Source organism: Gossypium arboreum, chromosome 7, assembly GCF_025698485.1.
Source record: "Gossypium arboreum isolate Shixiya-1 chromosome 7, ASM2569848v2, whole genome shotgun sequence".
In the NCBI taxonomy this organism is placed as follows: domain Eukaryota; kingdom Viridiplantae; phylum Streptophyta; class Magnoliopsida; order Malvales; family Malvaceae; genus Gossypium; species Gossypium arboreum.
Window position 1 is genome coordinate 103,722,454 of NC_069076.1, and position 22,726 is coordinate 103,745,179.

General features: G+C 29.5%; 3 protein-coding genes and 1 non-coding gene across 5 annotated transcripts; 1 reads left to right on the forward strand and 3 right to left on the reverse strand.

Moving 5' to 3' along the window:
- Positions 1-9,243: 9,243 nt before the first annotated feature.
- Positions 9,244-12,565, forward strand: LOC108452856 (mechanosensitive ion channel protein 10-like). The gene is made up of 6 exons (XM_017750659.2): positions 9,244-9,670; positions 9,788-11,069; positions 11,151-11,271; positions 11,405-11,698; positions 11,792-11,994; positions 12,088-12,565. The coding sequence occupies exons 2-6, from the start codon at positions 9,811-9,813 to the stop codon at positions 12,356-12,358; spliced, it is 2,148 nt and encodes a 715-aa protein (XP_017606148.1). The 5' UTR covers positions 9,244-9,670; positions 9,788-9,810; the 3' UTR covers positions 12,359-12,565.
- Positions 12,566-12,659: 94 nt separating this feature from the next.
- Positions 12,660-14,555, reverse strand: LOC108452929 (40S ribosomal protein S3-2-like). 2 transcript variants are annotated; one of them, XM_053030460.1, is made up of 3 exons: positions 14,376-14,555; positions 13,293-13,424; positions 12,660-13,113 (listed from the first exon to the last, which is right to left on the reverse strand). In XM_053030460.1, the coding sequence occupies exons 2-3, from the start codon at positions 13,380-13,382 to the stop codon at positions 12,928-12,930; spliced, it is 276 nt and encodes a 91-aa protein (XP_052886420.1). In that variant the 5' UTR covers positions 13,383-13,424; positions 14,376-14,555; the 3' UTR covers positions 12,660-12,927. The 2 variants fall into 2 exon arrangements, 1 of the variants encoding a protein (XP_052886420.1); XR_001866491.2 differs by lacking the exon at positions 13,293-13,424.
- Positions 14,556-15,794: 1,239 nt separating this feature from the next.
- LOC108470845 (peroxisome biogenesis factor 10) lies at positions 15,795-19,151 on the reverse strand. Its single transcript, XM_017772339.2, has 11 exons — positions 18,809-19,151; positions 18,686-18,717; positions 18,504-18,593; positions 18,308-18,402; positions 17,969-18,179; positions 17,716-17,785; positions 17,540-17,618; positions 17,275-17,408; positions 16,870-16,958; positions 16,343-16,428; positions 15,795-16,240 (listed from the first exon to the last, which is right to left on the reverse strand). The coding sequence occupies exons 1-11, from the start codon at positions 19,113-19,115 to the stop codon at positions 16,138-16,140; spliced, it is 1,296 nt and encodes a 431-aa protein (XP_017627828.2). The 5' UTR covers positions 19,116-19,151; the 3' UTR covers positions 15,795-16,137.
- Positions 19,152-19,161: 10 nt separating this feature from the next.
- TRNAD-GUC (transfer RNA aspartic acid (anticodon GUC)) lies at positions 19,162-19,233 on the reverse strand. The gene has a single exon. It is a non-coding gene; the product is annotated as a tRNA-Asp (tRNA).
- Between the last annotated feature and the right edge of the window lie 3,493 nt (positions 19,234-22,726).

Sequence of the window (22,726 nt, forward strand, 5' to 3'; positions counted from 1 at the left end):
ATCAAAAGATTTTTCCTTGCACACCTACCCTGTAAAGCACACGAAAGGATAAATATATATTTAATTCAAATGGGAGATAGAAAGCAACCAAAAAGAAAAAGAAATAAAAATAAGAAGTCGGAATTGGGAATTAAAGGAGTTGAAATAATGGATCAAATCAAAAAGAGAAAAAAGATTATGGCCTTAAATTGGAATTTGACCAAAAGATTCTTCCTTAGACACCTGGGTTGGGATCATATCCAATACTTTTTCAATCTCTTACTTCTCAATACACTAATTGTCATCATCATTTTTAAATGATGATTAAAATTGTATTGGATGAAAATGAACGTAAAAATAATGGATGGGAGTCAAACCCTACACACTTACCCTGTAAATCACTGAAAGGATAAAATTTATATTTTTACTATTTAGATAACATTAAAATATATAACGTAAAAATAATGGATGGGAGTCTAGACCTACTTCTTGACTCATTTTACTATTTAGATAACATTAAAATATATTTTACTTAAATTTAAAAATTATCTGCCAACAAAAGAAAAAATTCCACACGTTAGATGACAAGAAATGTCGTCTAAATTATATTTAAAATCCAAATAAATAGATAAATGGAAACATATAAATCATTTTAACTTTACTTTTGAAGTTCTAATTAGATCAACTCAACCTAAAATGAAAAAAAAAAAACAATCCAATTACACACCAGTTAAAAAGGCGAGGTTATTATCTAAGCTTGAAGTCCAGTTTCATGTTTAAGAAGGTTTGGATAAAATTATTAAACCTAAAAATAGAGTTAAATAAAAAAATTAAATTTATTTAAAATATAAGACAATTTGATCTTTAATAATCACCTTTTTTAATATTATAATGTATTATTTTATTTCATTGTATATATTATATAATTTATATTATATAAAAATTAAATATATAATAATATCTAATACTATAATTAATATAAAAATATCTGAAGTTTCCTATTTTAAAATTCCAATAAAAGAACAAGTATGAAATTATTACATATTAAAATTTTAAATTACATAAATTAATTATCTTTTTAAAATATGAGAGGAACTATAATATGATACGATTAGACATTTACAAAAATAAGTAGTCTTTTGACAAGTATAAATTATGTTACTACTATAGAATGATCTAACTTAAAATGATCTAGCCTAAAACGACCTAAATCCATAATAATTCAAACCTAAAATGATCTAAAATAATATAAACAAATAACTAAAAGTGACCTAAACTCAATTAACAAACTCAAATGAATTAACTAAAAATTACTTAATCTTAAAACAAGCTACACTCAAATCACTTAAATTTAAGCTCAAACTAATATAATCTAAAACTAAATTCAGTCTAACTAATTGACATATCTAACCTCAAATCTATTTCAAGATTTGCCAAAAGATATGTATGTATATATATATATATTTTTTGAAAGGGTAATGCGTATTATTTTTCTATTCAAAGTGTGAAGAGGAAATATAAATAATTTTAAGTATTATTTTATATAAAAAATAGATATGATAAAAAATTTATAATAAGATTAATATTAAAAAACATGTAACATTAATTCAATATAAATGCACTCTTTTATTATGGTATTCTTTATTGGGAAAATTGGGGTTGTTTTCATGCAAAATTTAAAGTGTTGAATGGGACCCAAGGAAGTAAGATAGAAGGGAATCTTACAAAAATAGTTATGGACATGATTGAATATGACAACCAATAAAATTTGTTTTGATAATTATGCCATGCTTTTAAACAAAAAAAATACTTAAGAAAGATATCATCATATCAATGTATATGTAGCTTTTAAAACAAAGCATATAGTACTATACTAAGTATCAAAATCATGCTTCACAATGACAATGCACGTTCAATTTCTTATAACAAATATTAAGGTAACTAAAGGATTTTTAAATTAATAATAAAAGATGCCCTAACCGTTACACCAAATTCTTCTTGCCCACCTAAAATAAATAAATAAATAAAAAGACTATTATTTGATATTAAAGATGGTAACACATGTTTTTAAAAAAATTAATTAGATTACAGATTGGATTGTCAAGATGGTACAAAGTGATTTGGAGGATATTAATATACTAACGAAAGCCCCTTCCAACTTAATCGAAAATCTTGCTAATGATAAGTTTAAAGGTTTGTTCGAACGAATCAGTGTAGTTTAATTTCTTAAGCTTTGTTTTTAATTACCAAAAAAAAATAGAGGTTTTTTAATTTTATACGTGGATTTAAGAAATTGTCAGGTTGATATTTTTAAAAAACAAAAACTAAATAAATAAGACACTTGGGGGTTAAGTTCATTGGTGGAGTTGAAAAAATTCTATGTATCAAATAATAGTTTTAGATAAAAACCATGATACGATCTTTTTTACATCATTTTCATTTATATAAGGATTAGGATTTGGTACATTCACAGAAAACTTTTTTTAACTCCACAAAGCATAGTTAAAAAAAGTTCATGGGTCCCTTTTTTTTATATATATTATTAATTATATTATATCTTATAGGACATTTGTCATAATACAATCCTGCTTGTGAAGTTTAAAAACTTCATTCATAGTGTACCAAACATTTTCTCTATATGAATATAAAAGAGTAATTATTTGACTGCCTGTGGAGTTTTTTAGACTTCACAAGTAGGTTAAGGGTGTGATATGTGTCACGCTTATTTATATATATATATAAATTTTATTTTTTACGACACCTTATAATACACTTGTCAAACATTTAACCTACTTGTGAAGTTTAAAATAATCTAACATGAAATCATGATGATTAATAAACATTTAATATAAAAATAGTAGAATAAAAAATACCAAGTATATTAATTTTCGTTACTTTGTTAAAGAATGATTTGTAAGTAACTTTTTAAACAAATTGATGTCAAATTAACTTATGATACTAACTCGTTAACCCCATTGTATATCTTGAGTGGAAATTTTATGTAACAAATATATTTATAAATAATTAATGTAAAAAACAAATGAGACTTTAGTTAAAATGTTGAAAATCATGGTGTTTTAGTTTCAAATCTCATTATGGGTATGTTTCTTTAAGCTTTATATTAAAAGACATAAAATACCCTCGTAGTAATATTTCTTAATTTATAAAAGGAATGGGTGACACCAACTCAATCAAACACTTAAATAATACTAGAAATCATATCACACACATATGCGTGTGGAAACCACAAATTAAGAATACAAATATGTATTTTAAAATAACATATAATAAATAATGAAATGTATGAAATATATACGATATTAAATTTTAAAAAATAGATTAAAGTTTATCATTGTGTTATCATCAATCCTGAGTTAGTGTTGAGTTAACTTATGATACCAACTCAATCAAATATACATTATTAATATATACAATTGATGGAAGCAATAAAGTGTGCATAACAATATTAAAATGTATAAAAATATTAAAATAGAGCTTTAATTGAGTGGTAAATTAAAAGTTTTACTAACCCAATTGGTTTGGGTTTAAATCCTACTATATGTATATTTTAAAGTATCATCGAATCATGTAACTTATTTTAATTATTGAAGGATATTTCTATAATTTCTCTAATAAAATTAGTGGCCCGATTAAAAGTGACACCAACTTAATTAGAAACTTAAACAATACCATATATATTTATTCATTCAAGGCTAGTGAAGCCTTCTTGATGGACTACATTTCTTGACTAAATTTGAATATTCAAATCATTCTAAAAAAAGAATCCAATCATAAATAAAAGAGAGAGACGTTTATACTAACATATAGTTGTTTAAATTTTATTTTTGGCAACCTCCAAAGACTTAGTAAGATGAAATTGAATAATATCATAGATTAGAGATAATGACTCTTTAACCAACTTAAACCTATTCTCATGTTAAACAAAATCATGCTCTTAAGCATATTACAACCATAAAATACATTAATTAATGTAATAGACCTAATAATGGCCTATATTAAGCAAATAAAAACACACCATTCGTACTACGTGACAAGCATGCAAAGAGTTTTCTTTTTCTTTTCTTTTTTAGTGTAAAAAAAGAGAGAAATTTAAATAAAAATGGGGCCTTACTCTCCCACTCATATGATGAAGAATCTCTCTCACTTAGTCAAAATCTAACATGATCATATGATTAGGAACTAATAAACAAGGCGGCAGTGGATTTGTAACTTATTCCAAAGAATTATTATCATGTCCTTAATAGTTTTTTTTTTCTTTTTCATGCTGTACTTTACAACAAAAGCTTTTTGATCCAATAGTTAATCTGTGGAGATTAAGATTTGAATTAAGTTATTTACAATTATGTGAGCTTAGGGTTTTATATATTATTGTGGGGTTATAGCTTCATTTTGTTGGAGAATTGTGTACGCTAAGTGGGGAAGAAGTTGCTGGCAATGATAATGGGGTCTTAAGAGAGATTTAAAGGAATATATAAAAAAATATTATAAGCTAAACCTAGCCATAGTTGAGCTCTTTTTATTTTTGGTACATAACATAACCTAAAACCAAGTTTTGGTTTCTTTTGAGTTAGTTTTCTTAATGCAATCTTGGGTGTGTCTAGTTTTTCTAAAGGTTCATTCATCATCATGTTCTCTCTTCTCGTTAAACTTGACCCACGTACATTTGTATTACTTTTTCGTATTATAATTAGGGGTTTAGGGTTAAAGCTAAAGTTAAAAAAATTTGAAAGGTTAAAGTTAAAAATCTTGTGTTAAATGAATTTAAATTGAATTATTAGATATTGAGTGGCGTCAAAACCACGATTGTCTCATTTAATTAAGACGATTAAGGTTCTACTAATTCCTTGCTTAGTGATGTTTAAATGGTTGGCTCAATTAATAATCAAGTTGAATTATCTTAGTCGACTTTATTAAAAAGCGAATCGAAAATTCAATTAATTTTTAATTAACTTAAATTTCTAGATTTTTTGTTATATTTTAATTTTATTTATTTATTATTATTTTTCTTTGGCCAATAGTCCATTACCAGATACCATATTACCATATGTTACTTGGGTACATTCTATTACGCAAATATTAAATATATTTATTATATTTTGATTATTGAACCGAATTAATTAATAATTAAAATTTAAAAAATAATTAATAATCGAAATTTCAATAACCAATCAATTAAATAAGTTAATCTAAACATAAACAGCAAATACATATACTTGTTTTCTTTTGATTAAATACGTCCAAATCAACCATCCTCAATGAAATTACATTACATTGGGGACGACTTTGACACATCGGTTTAGATAAGTTAAAAGTTAAATTTAATTAGATAAAATGATGAGAGGCCTCATTATGACCTTTTTAAGGCTTAAATTAACTAGCTCTCATCAACCCACCAAATTTTGACTGATTCATGTATTTTGGAGTTAAAAAACAAACAAACCCACTCTTTTCTTGAAAGAATAATCATAGAATATGGTAATTAATAGCTTCAAGTTTCAAGTTTGTCTCCTAGAAAAAGTTAGACAATGGGGGAAATTGGGTGTTTTCCTTTTTGGTCTTTGGAATAGGAGACAAATAGTTACCTTCATGAATCATGATAATGATATAGGGTTAACTCAAACAAATATCCCCACATTATAATTTAATTCTTAAATTGATTTTTAAAATATTAAAATATTTAAATTGAATCTTTAAATTGAAGTATTGTTTTAATGTGGTCTTTTATTAGTCTAAATACAAATTTAATATTAAATATTAGTTTGATTTAACGTGTTTAAAAACTATTTATTAATTTGTACATGTTTAAAATAGGAACCATGCATCATCTAAGCTTTTTTTTTTAACACCATTAAACTAATAAAAAATTGGATTTCAATAAAATATTTTGAATTTTAAAAGGTAAAATTTAAAATTTAACCAATAATTTAGGGATATTGGATGCGGTTAACTCTTTTTATTCAACTTAATAAACAATTTAGAAAGCCTAAATAGTGAACATAATCAATTTAATTACATAATTTAGATTCAATCATAGTATAAGAGATTTAAACTCAACTTCACGCATTCTTATAAGAGTCTTATTCTTATAAAACTATAATAAAAGAATAGTTTAGTACTAACGGCTAAAACTGTAATATAAAAAGATTTAAGATAAATCGTGAATAAGAAATTACTCTCAATAAATGAATTACCTTAAAATAAGGATAAAAGGAGATTGAGATAAATAGTTAGCTCAAAAGGATCAAATCCGATCTTCACAATCAATATCAATTTTTGAAATACAACCCATATTTGTGTTAACAAAAGAAAGTAATATATATATCAGCAAATCATCCATCAATGTAAGACCAGTAATCCTTCATCATCCTCCAAAAACTGACAGATTATTCTTATAAAAGAATAAAAAGCATTTCCATCTCAGCTTTACATAAGAATATGACAAGAAATCCTCGTTTCCTTATTGTTTTTATCTTCAAAATGCAGAGATAAATGGTTAGAAAGATCGACCATTCTTTTGGATCTTTCCTTTTTTGTTAATGACCAAAGATTCATGATTTGCTATCCCCATATGAATTTCCATAAGATATCCTTTATCAGCTTCTTTTTTTTTTCAAGGTACAAAGTGTGAGGGAAGGCCACAGTTGGAGGTCAGAGTGGACCGACTCTCACTCGGCTAAGGTTACACCATATAAGGCCATATATGAAATTGAGGTCCACAGCACCTTTTGAGAGGCCAACTTCTTTTACTTTTGATCCAGTCTTGCCTCTTCATCTCGTTGATGTCTTTCGGGTGATGGATTGGGTTTAGAGACAACATGCGAGATAGGTGAACTGGAGTTGGAGGCTCGAAATTCATGGATGACAAATGTGAAGTAAGGAGTGTTGGAGCTTGGATACTCTCAAATGCTTAAGTCGGGAAATGGTATAGTAGGAGTAAGGAAGCAAGATAGAGTGGGTGATCATCGGTTGGCCGATTGGTTTGCCTGGTTACCTCTTTATTGGTGATGCAACCTTAACAGTTTAAGATGCTTTCATACAAGAATATTGATTTTAGATAATTTACTTGTGGTTCTTGACTCTCTGATCGACAATATCGAGTTATAGCTTTCCTCCTATAACATATTTATTGATTTAAATCAAGTTTAGAACTTTGAATAAATGATTTTTTATTTTATTTTAATTATGAAATAGTAAGTGGGTTATACAGAGTGCACAAAAGAAATGGGCATTGATGAATAGAAGTTTCTCATATACCCAAAATTTATGTCTCTCTTGGGCTTGGCCGCAATTCTGATTTCTTTGTTGTGGGAGTTTTTTTCCTTCTTTTATTCCTACTTTGTAACATCAAAAGCACACTTTCCTTTTCAAAATTATAAAATTTTAATTTTAATTTCGAAATTGTAATTCAATAAAATAATTTAAAATTTTTATACAATTTAAATATGATCTTCTAAAAAAATTTAACTTCAATTTTTTTTTATCTCAAATTCGTATAGTGTGAATAAAAAAAATTAGTACTTCATTTAAGGATGTAATATGACTTGATCCCCTCCCATAAAAAAATGAAGTATATTTTATTGTCAGCCATTGATCTTTTTGGAGAATACTCACGATAAAAGAGATTAGTCAGATGATAAACACTTTAATTTCGAGAAAAAAAAAAAAGACTAGATGTATGGGAAAAGGAAGAATAAGGTTGGGAAGTTTGAAGCAATGGAGAGATGGCAGGCTGAAGGAAGATTCTTTATCAGGTGGAATGGAATCTAAAACCAGGATAGGGGAGTGAAAGAAACACACCACTTCCATTTTGTCTCGTTGCTTCGCTTCCACCTGTACTGTCAAAATAATAAAATAACAGATTTAAATCTTAAAGCTCAAAATTGATTTTTTTTTTAAATATTTAACTCAAAATTCAAAAGTCAAAAATAGTGGTTTTAATTTTAAATTCCTTTTTAAACTATAAACGGAAGATTAAATAAATAGAAGGTTCCATCTCTATGTACAAAAAGAATTATAATTGTTTAATAAATTAAATCAAAGGTTTAATTATCCTCTAAGTACATGTATTCTTCATATATTTAAAATTTAGCCTCCCTATTTTAATTTTAAGAAATTTAATTTCTCTATTTTTAATTTAACAATACAAATCCAATCATTAGTATTTTTAAAAATCTTAGTTAATTAAATTCTTTTTCTTGTTACATGACGCTATCATGTCGGTATTTGTTTATTCTAAAATGACATAAATAATTTTAGCAAAAAGAATTTTAATGATAATAATAATTGGACCTAATTTTTAAATTTGAAAAATAGAAAGATTTAATTCCTAAAAAAAAGACTAAATTACAAATCTATTAAGAATATAAAAACTTGAAACATATCTTAACCTTAAGAGTATAAACCAATCAAACCAATAGTATAGTATAATTAGGGGTGTTCAAATGGTTAACCGATTCGAACTAATATTAACCGAATTTTTTAATCTTTTAACCGTTAATCAAATAAAAGAAAATTCAAGAAAAAATAACAGAGCTGAAATATTTCAAGAAAATTTTCAACCCGACTGAACTAGATCAATTAATCAACTGATTAACTGAATTATATCAATTCGGTCAATTATTTTAATTTTAACTGAAATTTTAACTTCTATTAATATAAAATTTTAATTCACTTGAGATTTCAGTTTTATCTTTGAATATCTTTTTATCTCTCCTCGTATTAAAAAAAATTTCTTGGAAGTCCTCGAATTTTTTAAATTTAAAAATAATCACCGTCCCAAATCGAACCTTAGGAAACTTCAACATTTAAATTTTCTATGTATGCTTGAAAAGTGTCCTCTTTCTGTTTACTAAGATCAATATTTTAAGTTAGTATTAATATATTAATGTATATATAAAGTTGAAAATTAATGTATCTAATATAAAATGGGTAGAGTTTGCTTTAAAATGGTCAAAATTTGCTATTAACCCTTGTATTTTATGAGTTAAATTTATTTGGTTAAATTCTACTATTAATTTTATACTATATATAAAGTTATAGATTTAGTCTACATTCTCTAATTAAATCATTGTTAATCATAATATTTTTAAAATTTAAAATTTTAATCTTGATTTAAGCGAAAATTACTAACCTTATTAATTATATTTTATTAATAATATGCAAAAATAGAAAACTAACCTAACATTTTTTACACAAAAAATGATGATGAGAATATTCACCTCTTCGAAAAGTGTTGCTCAAGATATCCATGCTCGATTTTTTCACAAAAAATTTATCCCCCGACTTGGAAAAAAAAAATAGGAGGGGTTCAGAGAATAGAAATTGTAAGTTTTATAAAACTAAAAAAAGGCAGCCTGAAGGAAGAAAAACAACGGTCTTTCTGTCTTTCTTGTCAGCTAGCTACAGGCAAACTCATCTTCCTTTCATTAATTAAATAGTACTCCTCCATCTACCCACGACAAAAGCTTACTCCATAGTCAGAACATTTTAATCTGAATCTTACTTTCAGAGTGTTCTTCTTTTTTGTTTTACCCTTGGGTGTTTCTTACAATGTCTTTTGGTATCTTGTCATTGCTTTAAGTTGTGTAGCGGAGCTTCTTGTTTTTTACTATTTCTGGGTATCCTGTGGAGACTTTCTTCTTCTTCTTTTTTTTCCTTGAAAACTTTTCAGGTAATGGACTAAAAGCCAAAAGGTCAATGGGTCTTCAGATCTTTTGATTCTCTCTCTATAAGTTTCCATTTCTGCTCTTAAATATAAATCTGATCCTCTGTTTAAATCTCCTACCAGGTGTTTAATGAAAAGCTAAAGACATGGCAGATAAGAAAGAAGAAGTGTTGATTAATGTTTCCAACGAAGAAACTCCCAAAGTGTCGAAAGAATCAGAGGTATTAACCCCTAAACACACTGCAAATAAACCACCAAAAGTCCCAAATGCAGGTAATGAGTCTCATCTTACTCGAAGAAGATCATTTACAAAACCCAAATCAAGATTTGGGGAACAATCTTATCTTATTGAATCTGATCAAATGGAAGAGACTAACTTAGCTACTCAAGAACAACTTGGTTCGCCATATAGACATTCCTTCAATAAGGCCTCCCCTAATATTAGGACAGATTCTAGTGTGTCAAAAACATTTTCAATGACCTCTAATGGAGAAAAAGAATATGAAGAGACCATTAAGAAAGTTAAACTACATAAAGAGAAGCTTAAAGGAGTGAAACCCAAGGTTGTGTTTGAGGTAGTTGTGTTTCTGATCCTACTGGGATGCTTAATAGCTAGTTTAGCTTTAGATAAACTGCAGAAGACACAAATTTGGGGTTTGCATATTTGGAAATGGTGTGTGCTTGTTATGGTTATATTTTGTGGTATGTTGGTTACTAATTGGTTCATGCATTTGGTTGTTTTCTTGATTGAGATCAACTTTTTGTTAAGGAAGAAAGTGTTGTATTTTGTTCATGGTTTGAAGAAGAGTGTTCAAGTGTTTATTTGGTTGAGTTTAGTTCTTCTTACTTGGACTCTATTGTTTCTCGGCATTGAGAGATCGAAGACTGCCACAAAAATCCTCGATAAAATAACATGGACATTAGTTAGTGTTCTTATCGGATCATTTTTGTGGTTGTTGAAGACTTTGTTGTTAAAGCTATTAGCTTCCAATTTCCATATGAACAAGTTCTTTGACAGAATACAAGAATCAGTGTTCCATCATTACATACTTAAGACCCTTTCTGGACCTCCGTTTATGGAGATCGATGGGTTTCAAAGATCACCTACTTGTTTGACTGTTAGCAAAAACAAGAAAGGTAAAGAAGCAAAAGCAAAAAATGTGATCGACATGGGAAAAGTCCATCAATTGAAACGAGAAAAGGTTTCATCTTGGCACATGAAGGTGTTGGTAGATGCTATCACGAATTCAGGGCTTTCAACGATCTCCAATACGTTAGACGAAAGTGTTTACAAAGAAGGTGGTGAACAAGCAGATAAAGAGATCACTAATGAGGAGGAGGCACAGTATGTTGCTCATCAAATTTTCTCGAACGTGGTCTGTCATGAGAGTAATCAAAATCGCCGGTGAGAATATCAGGCTTTTCTTTAGGCTTCTAGTAATTTTTGTTTTTTCCTTTTCCCTTATGATATGCTCTTTATGGTCAGTTACATTGATGAAGACGATCTCTTAAGGTTCATGATCAAGGAGGAGGTGGAACTCGTGTTTCCATTGTTTGAAGGATCAAGCACTGGAAAAATTGACAGAAAAAGTTTCACTAACTGGGTGGTAAGAGCACTTATATGAAACTATATAAACACATATATACATACACACGTGCATGCATATGTGAATTTGATGCAAACATAATATCTGTTGTAGGATTCTTGGTCAACATGCTTGCTTTTGTTATTTCATACAGATAAAAGTTTACCAGGACCGGAAAACGCTAGCACATGCTTTGAGCGACACCAAAACAGCCGTAAAGCAATTGAACAAACTTGTAACCGTTGTCTTGATTATCGTTACCGTTGTCATATGGTTACTTTTGATGGAAATTGCAACCACAAAAGTGCTTTTGCTCCTTTCTTCACAGCTTGTAGTTGCAGCCTTTATGTTTGGAAACACCTGCAAGACTATTTTTGAAGCTATTATATTCGTATTCGTGATGCATCCGTTTGATGTAGGTGATCGTTGTGTAGTTGATGGTGTTCAGGTAATTGTTTGAAGGGCTTGTTCCTGTATATATATATATACATGCATGTCTGGTAAATATTACTAAATGTGCTTATCACTTGGTAACTGACAGTTGCTGGTTGAGGAAATGAATATTTTAACGACCGTCTTCTTGAAGCTCGATAATGAAAAGGTGTACTACCCGAATTCAGTTTTGGCTACAAAGCCAATCAGCAACTACTACCGAAGTCCAGATATGGGTGATACTATAGAGTTCTCCATTGATTTTATGACCCCTGCAAAGACAATAGGCAGGCTGAAAGAAGAAATAAAGAAGTAAGATCGGATTTGTAGCATGTTTATAGAACATATTTCGTACATTACGAGTCGACTTTGGCTATAGAATTTATGTTCTTTGTGTCTTACCAGGCATTTGGAGGCCAATACCCTATGGCATCCTGGCCACCTAGTGGTGGTGAAGGAGATCGAGAATGTTAATAAATTAAAGATGGCTCTCTTTTGCACACACACAATGAACTTTCAGGACTTCAGAGAAAAGAACAAGCGTAGAACCGAGCTGGTTCTCGAGTTGAAGAGAATTTTCGAGGAGCTGGGTATAAGATACAATCTACTCCCCCAACATGTGAATTTCAACCAAGTCAATCAAGACAGGCCCAGCGCAACGTATGCAATCAACTAGTCAGTTTTGCTTGTTGCTCAAGAATCTTCTATAGGATAGGTAGGCTTGCCCATTTAATTGCCCTCTTAACATGGGTGAGCTGAAATGCAGTTGGTAGCTAGAAGTATACATCTATGGAATGGAAGAGTTAAGACCAATGCTATGTAGGGTTTTTGTTTCGCTTCAAGTATTGAGTAGGATGAATGAATGCGTTTTAACTTTTGACAAGTTTTGCTTTGATTTAGAGTGGAAAGTTTCTAGCACTACATCTGGCATGGATTCACATTCCTTAGATTCAAACTTAATTATGATATGAAACCGATTCGATCAACTATTATTCTACATGGTTTTATTATAATTGTCAAAAATCCGAATTTAAACAGTCTCAAACCCAAATTGACCTGAATCCGCAAGTTTAAAACAACCTAAACTAAAAACAACTCAATCTAATTCAAACCCAAATCCTAAATAAAGGATCTCAGCAAGACATTAATTCATACAGGGGCATCCAGTAATGGTCCTGCTAATGTATATTAGTGTTGAACATAAAAGGTAATATAAACTTGGTTGGGGGCATCAACATTATGGCTCTAAACCAGAACCGGAAACTCGATATTGGTTGGGGGAACAACTGCTTCATACTCTTTCTTTTCTTTGAACTCTTCTTCATCCTTTGGAGGGTGGATGGTGACAAGATCCGGCAATGGGGTCATAGGGCCCTGCTCGCCCTTAGGATCCCAATCAAGCATGATTTTAACTTTGATACCCAGCACATCCTGAAAATATTTCAAACAGAACACCAATGTCTTTCAGGTCCCTTCAAGTAGAAACCTATTAAAGGAAAACATGAACAAAAAACAAACAGATAACTTTCATGTTACAAATCTTAACATCAAATCTCTTAGTTGGATAATAATAGAAGAAAAAAGCCACTTAGAACTGCATTTTAACTGACATGTCTAAGAAGGACGTGTCTAACGGCAGAATCAATATATTCCTTGACAGGATAACCTGAGGATATCATGTAACCATCCTTGAACTTCATAGACTTAGCACGCTAGGCACGGAGCTTTCCACTCACAATGACCTAGGTGCATAATCATAATATAGATCAGTAATGAACAAAACAAAAGGCTTAATTCACGATTTGGCTTCTGAGATATACTCATTTTTCTATTTTAGTACCTAAACTTTTTCTGTCTCAATTTAATACCTAAAGTATTCTTCAGTTATATTTTTTAGTAAGTCTTTTTACAAACATTAAATTATGTAACCAGGTGACGTCTTTATGTAAAAATTAATATTTTTTATTAAATTATATACACATTAAATAATGTAAAAAATAAATATATAAAAATTCAGAAAAATATATAAAATCTAGAAAAAAATATAAATTATAAATAAAATTATACAAATAAAATTTACAAAAGAATTAAGATAATTTAAAATAAATTAGTTGAAATTAATAATATTATTATAAAATTATAAAAAATTGTAATTTTTATAAAATTATAAAATATATAATTCTAAAATTCTAAAATTTATTTAAATTTCAAGTTCTATTTTTGCAATTACTTAAATTTAAATACATTTTTTAATATTTATAACATTTCCCAGTTTGTATATATTATTTTGAATTTTAAAATTTAAAATTACATATTTTAAAATTTTATAAAAATAAATATTTTAAACATTTTAAAACTCTTATACATTGTATATGATTTTTTTAAATTTTTAATCAATATATTATTATAATGTTAAGAATTTTTAAAAAAAGATATAATATGTATTCTAACAGTATCATGTGGCCGGTCAATGCCTTGATCAACACAGGTCAAAATTAGTTAATGGCTAGTCAATTATTAGTCAAAGTAAAAAAGTGTTTTGGTTGACGCTTAACTGGGAAACTCTTCTATACTTATAATAACTAAAACATATATAAGCATTATATTTCAGATCTTACGAATTAAAGAAACCTAAATAGTAAGAATTACGTGATTAATTCCAAATACTGTGCAGTTTAATGAGGAGGACGGACCTTACGCTTCTTGCTAATCTGAGCAGCCATGCTTTTGGGGGAATCTTGAGAAATGGTAAATCAAGGTTACGACTTGCTTCTTCGTCGCTTTGGATTTGGAATGGTTATTGATCTTACAATCTGACAAAAATGATTAAATGTTAAAGTGACATTAGGGTTTTTTAATGTCAGTTACTGATTACTGTTGAGGTCGGTTTCAATTTGAATTTAAGAGTTATAAATAATAATTTTATATAAAATATTTTTTAGGTTAAATTTATAAATCAAGAAAAATAGCATACATATGACATTGTTGAATTTGATTTAAATAAAAATATATTTTATAGATAGAAAATTGAATCAAATCTAATAAAGCTTAAATAAATTTAATTAAAATACTATGATATGAATCGATTTTTGAAATTTTAGGTTTTCTTCGACCTTAAGCTCTATTTGGTAGAGTAAGAAAATAAAAATTGGAATGATAGAAAAATAGAAAGATGAAAATATATAATTTTTCTTTCTATAAAAATACTTGATAGGAAAGATTAAAAATTGAAAGAAAATAAAATACTTAAAAATATATAATTTTGAATTAACATACATATCTCTCATTTTCTCTTCCATCATGGTTCCAATTTGAAATGATAGGGTTTTATGCATCACTATAGAAAATGATTATCTTTCTTTTCTTTACGTTTTCTCACTTTTTTTTTAACAAACACGCTCAAATTTTATTTTCTTTTCGTTTTTTATTCTCTCCCATTTCCAATTTAACAATTAAATTGTACGAAAGTAAATTTACTTTTTCGAATAAGAAAAAATATTAAAAGTACTTTTGTAAAAGAAATTATTTAATAATTATATTAGGAGTGATGAAATACTTGCCAATAAATTTTCATTATAAAATATTATTATTTTCTTAAGAAAATGTATTTTTCTTATTAAATTGGTGTTGAGTTTAGCCAAACTTAGAAAGGAATTTTAATGATAGTATAGATACAATTATAGCTACTAGTTTAATGTTTAAAATGGCGTCAACTACGGTGTGAACTTTTTCCCTACAAACTGTGCAAGCTTGAAACTAGGCTAACTTCTGCTATACCTTATAAAAGTTGTTGATTTAAATTGTTAAATAACTATTAAATTCATCAAGTTCTATTATTTTCAAAATCTAACGTGTCAAATATACTATTATACATAGGATGTCATGCCAACTTGTTATTTATACATATTACTCACTAAAATTTAATTAATAGAAAAATTCAAAAACTAGACTTATAATTATTCAATTGGATAATATGAACTAAATCTACAACTATACACACAATACAGGACTAGTAACAAAACTTATTTAACTATTACTGTTAGAGTCAAGACTAAAATTTTAAAATTTGAAAAGTACAATGACTAATAGCATAATTTAACCTTGAAAATAAATTTGAACCATTAAAACCTGTCAACTCAGCATCTATTTATAACCTTGAATGTGAATGTTGGTTATGGTTGAAAAATGATATCCTCGTCTTCATACCCAAAAATGTATCCCACACAAGTACTAGACACAGTATTTTAAAAAAGAATATAAAAAATCGAAACTAACATAATGGTACATCTTGTGCCAAGGGAGATGAAAATATGGTCTACCTATGCAGATATCCCCTAAGAGAGGGGAAATTATCTATTACAATGGTTATTGAAAAACTGAACATACTAATCCTTATTTTCTTTTGTATACTTTCTAAAAATTTTCACCAGCAAAATGCAGGAGGATAAGTAAAAGCTAAAAGTCTGAATGATATAAACAAACTAGACTCGAATGTGTTATGGGAGTGCGGCAAAGTGGGCATTCAGGTTTCTCGTTGCACCATTCCATGATGCAGTTCCTACAGATAGATCACGATATATGAATGAATTTTTGCAGTCTCTTCTTCTAACATAGAATCTACATCTAAGATTCATTCGACAATGAGGGAAAAGAGAAGTACCAGCAGAATACATGACCGCATGGTGTAGCCGTCGGGTGTTGTCGATTACTTAGGCATAAGGTGCATTTGCTGACAACACCTGTTGACTGAATTGCAGCAAACGAAGATTTTGAGCATTATATGTTATCAGTTGGCAAAGTGCAAGCAACCAAGATATTGTTCATAGTACTTGAATAACCCAAAATAAATAAGCTTCTAATAATGAATAGGTAAATTAAATCAAAGCTAAGAAGTTGAAATATTTAAAGCAACTCACTCAGGGAAGAGCTTTTAGATTTTAGGGTTTATCAATGATACAGTCCTTTTCATATGAGATCAATGTTCCATAATGGTTTTAAACCTTCGATAAGTTGCATCTGCCAATGATTAGTAACACGAATATTTTATGGTTAATCTTGCCTAGCACTTATGATCTCTTAATCTAGAACTTTCCTACAATGAATATGGCAATAAGAAATAAAAATGGTAGGGGATGATAATAACGAAATACATAAACAGAATATTCAGCGATAAACTCGATAATTTACCTCTGAAGTTGATTCACCAACCCAGCTACCCTGGTCAGCCTCCATTGGTATCAAGTTGCCTTCTTCATTTAACAGAGGTAAACCTTGTCCTACATGCCCAAACAACAATGTGTCACACAATACATGCTAATCTCCCATGGCACAACTGCTTGAAATGAGGATGATGAAATGTCTTAAATATCGATTTCCCAGTGAACATAGTAGGTTTACTATTGGCTATCTCAAGAGCTTGGCATTCATTCTAGCAATAATCCAAAAGATTCAACTTATAGGCAAGGAAGCAAGATGAGGTTATCAGATTATAGGTTAAACATCAAGCACTTGGCCATTGACACGATATAAACTTTTCATCTTGAAAGCTGCAAGTTTACGAAAGCACTACAAGGAAACTTGTTGCAAATTAACCTGTTGGATTCTGATGAGACCCTAATGAGGTTTGATGAATTGAACTTGTAATTGAAGATAAGTTGCTGCGCCGCAGACCTTCAGCAGCAATGATGCATAGCTGAATTAAGAGGAAAATCCCCAGGATTTGGTACCTGTAGTTGAAGGCAGCCAAAAATTTTATTATCGATATTCAGCACACCCAAGCTTTTCCTCGCATGATGTTGAGCTCCAAACATGTAAAGAAAGATGTTGCATCAAAGCAAACAAGTAGAAAACCATATACCTGGGTCTTTGATTTGATGGCTTCCCAATGAACACATAGCGAATACCAGCTGCTCGTTTGGATATATGATAATAGAAACCTACCAAGGTTGTCAATGGAAAATTAACAATATTAGGATGACTGAAGCTCCATTTCAAAAATTTATTAGTAACTATAGATGAGTAAGCTCTAAATACCTTCAAAGTAGAAGAACATGAGGTTAGCACGTAGAACCCATTGCAAGAATTCACGAGCTATAGGCAGCACCTGCATGCAACAGCACCAAAATATATCCGTCTAAAGGACTACATCAACAATGAAAGAACAAAACTAAAAGAATTAAGTTGTGCTTGTAAGAAAGAGCCCCAGAGAATGAACAAAAGTAGTTTTCTATAAATGAAAAGAACTCTTCCAGAAAAAAAAAAAAAAAAAAGAACATGATATTCATACTGCTGGCCATCTCTGAACTGCACGTAACCACATTCCACGCAGTTTCTCTTTCAACCTCGACAGTGCAGATACTGATGCAGTAGACTCTGAGGGTAATGAAATTTCAACGCCTGTGGATGACTCTACTTGACTCCTCTCAGAACCACTGTTACTATAGAACTCATCAGACTGCAAATCAGCAAGGGTTATACCACGGGATGCAATTCTAGAGCTGCACAAAGGAAAATTCAGACATACCCTCAAATTCCGATAAACATAATGCGTCTCCTGTTATAAACAAAAAACGAAGTACCCAAATAGTAAAACAAACATGAAAAGGGATGAAGCTTCAATTTAAACCTAATTCTTTCGGCAATGTAAGGAACTGCAGTCTGATACACAATAAAGAGAGCACGTCTCGCAGGTGTTGGGGAAAGGCCATGAGGTCCAGCAACCTTAAAATAAAAAACACCATATCAAGCTATTCAGAGAAAAAATTCAGATACATATTTTGAACAATAAATAATTCATTTCTTTTCTTCAAAATACATCAAACCTGAGTTATATCACAGTATTCTTCTCCTAATGTTTGCTGCCCAGAACCTGTTGTTAAAACATAGTAAAGCATTTGACCTAGGAGTTTTGTCTGCAAAATAAATTAAATTTTTCAAAAAAAAAAAAGAAAGTAAGAAAAATTTTAATTTAGTGAATTATTAGGGATTGGAGTCTAAAACTAACCTCGTTCTGATAAGCTACTGCAACTCTGGTACCTATAAAAAAAATTTACATTTCTTTTATATTTTCTAAGGTATAATAACAGTGCTGGAGAAAATATAGGGAAAATAATGAAGAATTGAGTACCAAAAAGATGGCGGAAGGCGTCGCGGCAGGCGTCGTAGACGAAGGAAGCGTATTGGTCGTCTTTCTCCGCCGCTCTCATTATCTCGGGTTGAGCTGCAAGAGGGAATCGCCGTGGCTCCATCGGGGGGGAGGGAATCGATTCCCCACTTGGACCTGGGTTGCCTGACCCGGGCGAGTCGTTTCTCCCCGATCCCATCTCCGTTTCAGTTCTCAGTGAAATCGAAGCTTTTTTTTTTTTTTTTCCTCTCAAGTCGAAGTGGTGGAGAGGAGTTCTGAGGCACAGAGACAAGAGATTGGAGGGAAACATAACGACGTCGTATTCTCAGCAGTGAATAAAAATTAAAAATAAATGACGCCGTTGCCGGGGATCGAACCCGGGTCGTCCGCGTGACAGGCGGAAATACTTACCACTATACTACAACGACCAGTTTTTGAAAGATTACTAAACATTATTTTAAAAACTAAACTTTTATGACAGATTTCTTTGCTTGTTAACACACTCAAGCCCAATAAAAGCTTATGAATTAAGCAAGGCCCATTACTCAGCATACTAGCTACTAAGCAAGTGAATATGAATAAAAAATTAAAACTCTTAAAATCTAATTTATTATATTTTTTCAAAGATATAAGTGTACTTATCACAATATAAAATATTTCAATGTTAATATAATTTTTTCATCTTACATTTCATTTTATTTAAATAAAATTTAAAGATGTAATTAATTACATCTATATCTATATCTATAATATATAACACAAGTTTGAAAAACTATTGAATCAACGAAAATAAGCTTTATTTCTTACTATATTACTAAATTGATATTTAAAAATAATTATACTATTTATTTTATATTTATTAATTAAAAAGTTAAGGCAAAGTAGAATTAAGTGAAAATTGTACATTTAAAATAATTATAATTTAATAGAAATTATGATAATTACACATTTAAAAATAATTATAATTTAATTTACAATTATTAAAAATTTTAAAAAAATTAAACATTATTTTTTATTTTTAATCGATATTATATTTTGCTATACATTAATTATATATTATTTACAAAATACTATAGCTACTATTAATAAAATAAAATAAAAGTTGAATAGTGAAAAGTGTATTTTACAACATATCAATTTTTTTTTGTTTGTTCAAATGCTTTAATAATAGGTTTTTTATTAGTATTACATATTATCAAAATAATTAATATATTTTAATAATATTTATTAATTATTATTTTAAATAATGATTAAATGAAGTAAAATTATATTGTATGTTGAAAATAGTACATATATTTTAATTATGATTTGAATTTTTTTAATATCATATCAACCTTTTGATATGGTATTTGAAAATGTATTTTATTATATTTGAATTGTTAAATAAGTTAATATATTTTAATAATATTAAACAATTCAAATAATAAATTAATTATAATATTTAAAATACATTATAAATGTAACACCCCAAACCCGGCCTAAAAGTTTAGACCTAATTCGAAATGCTACATTGATCACCGAAGTGATTGTGAGAAGATTTCTACGAAAATAAGTCGTTCAAAATTCCATTTCTAACAATGTTTATCTCAAAACAAATCAAAACGTTTTATTGTTTAAAATTTCGTCTACAAGCTTAACAGAATAACATGTACGAATAAAAGTTTAAAACAGTAATTGTACCACAGTATTATAAAATCTTATAGTACGAAAACCAAATATAAAAACTGGAAATCACAAACTGATAATGCACTTTCAACGAGACTGTCCGAGACCTCCACGTACTGAGTCCATCAACATAATCCAGAACTGTACCTGAAAGAGGAAACAGAGGGGGGTGAGCTACTCGAGCTCAGTGTGAAAGCAAACCATCTAACTACCGAATCAGATACAGAAAGCCAAAAAGCAGTTCAGAAGCAGAACATACTTACAGAGCTATACAAAATAGCTGGTACGTTTGAAATAGATGTACCGACAGACAGCAGAATTCAAAACATAATAAAAACACACTTAGTCTCATAATCGCAAGTGCCATTCATTCACAGTATCCGTAACTCTCATTCAGTCTCAAGTTTCAATTCACTCAATCAGATACAATCAAAGTTTAACAATTTCACAGTGTCATAAATGCTTTTCAGTCAAACCGTACAACAGATAGTCGCACTCACAAAACAATCAATAATATGCATATGAATGCAGTTGAGTTAAAGAAAACTCCCTCATCCAGCCAACACACCTCTCTGTCCCCCATCACTCTTCGATAAAACTATTAAGCTCGTCCAACCAATCACTCCATATAGGGCCTCGAAAAGCCCATCTAACCCTACACTTCATATGATGTCATCCCGGATTGCTCGGCAATGATGGATATCAGCATTGTAACATTCCGAAATAGGGCCTAAACGGAACAGTGGTTGCGAAACCACAAATTTAGGGTAAAAAAAAATATATATATATATATATATATTATTATTTTGAGGTTCATGGTATGATTACATGATTGTGTGAAAATTTCGTGATAAAATTCTATGCATAAAGTGCTTAAATTGAGGTTAGGGACTAAATCGAATAATTTGCAAAACTTGCATTCTAGAAGTTTTTAGTATGAAATTATTTTGGAATATTAATTAGGAGATCTTAAATGGTAATTTGACCAATTTTAAGTTCATGGACAAAATTAGGACATGGAAGGAATTTTTGAAAGTTTAGTAAGGAGGGGCATTTTGGTCATTTGGTTATTAACATTAATAAAAAGGTGAAAAAGATGATAAAATTGTATCATCTTCTTCAAGTTACCAGCAGAACCTTACCTCTCTCCATAGCTGGGGTTTATTCAACTTTCAAGCTTCATAATCAAGAAGAGCAAAATTCGAAAGTAGATCGGGGAAAAGAAAAAGTAAAGGACTAAATTGTAAAGTTTAGTCACATTTTGTATCGAGGTAAGTTTACAGTAAATAAATGCAATATTCTTTTATTTTACATTATTATTGTCAATTTCAGCATTTATATATTTATGTTATGAAAATATTTAAAGTCGAATTTAAGGTGAAGTGACAGAGGAAAAGTGTTAGAAAGCCGGTTGAACCCTAGGAATGTTAGGATATTAGGGTTGACAGATGAGAACGAAATGAGCCATGTAAGTCCATATTAGAAATATGGCTTTGGAGACAGGATTGAGCCATGTAAGTCCATACTATATATGGCATTGGAGACAGGAATAATTCATGTAAGTCCATGTCAAAGACATGGCATTGGCGAGATATTGATAGAGCAGGAGCGACCCTAGTATCCTTAGTATTCCGAGTGGTTCAACGGGTCAGGATACGAGTTAAATTACAGTGAATTAACAGCAAAGGAAAAGTAGATTATACTTATGAAAAGGAAAGGTCGGGTAAGAAAGAAGGTAAGGGAATAAAGAAGAAGATAGAAATTGAGAAGTAAAGAAATTTATGATGTTAGATGATATTATGCATAATTATCCATTATGTTGAATGTTGTGATTTATTTGCTTGTAAGCTTACTAAGCCTAGTGCTTAATCTCTTTATTTTCTTCTTCTTATAGTACTTATCTAGCCACTCGGGATCGAAGGAAACGTCGGAGGCCGATCACACTATCAAAGAAATAACTCGGTATAATTAGGCGTTTTGTTTTGTGTATGGCATGTATAGAAACTTAGCCACTTTTGGTATAATATGAACAATGAATGATGTGTAAATACTTGCTAGTGATTAGCTAATAAAAATGGCCGATGATATGCATGTTTATTAATATGTATGATTGAATGGTGATTATCACATGAAAATTATGAAAATGTGAAAGTAACCTAAAAACAGATTCAAGTAACAGCAATGACGTAACTTTGAAAAATCACTAAAATTTTATAAACATAGTTTGAAGATGAATAATATATGAAATTAAATCTT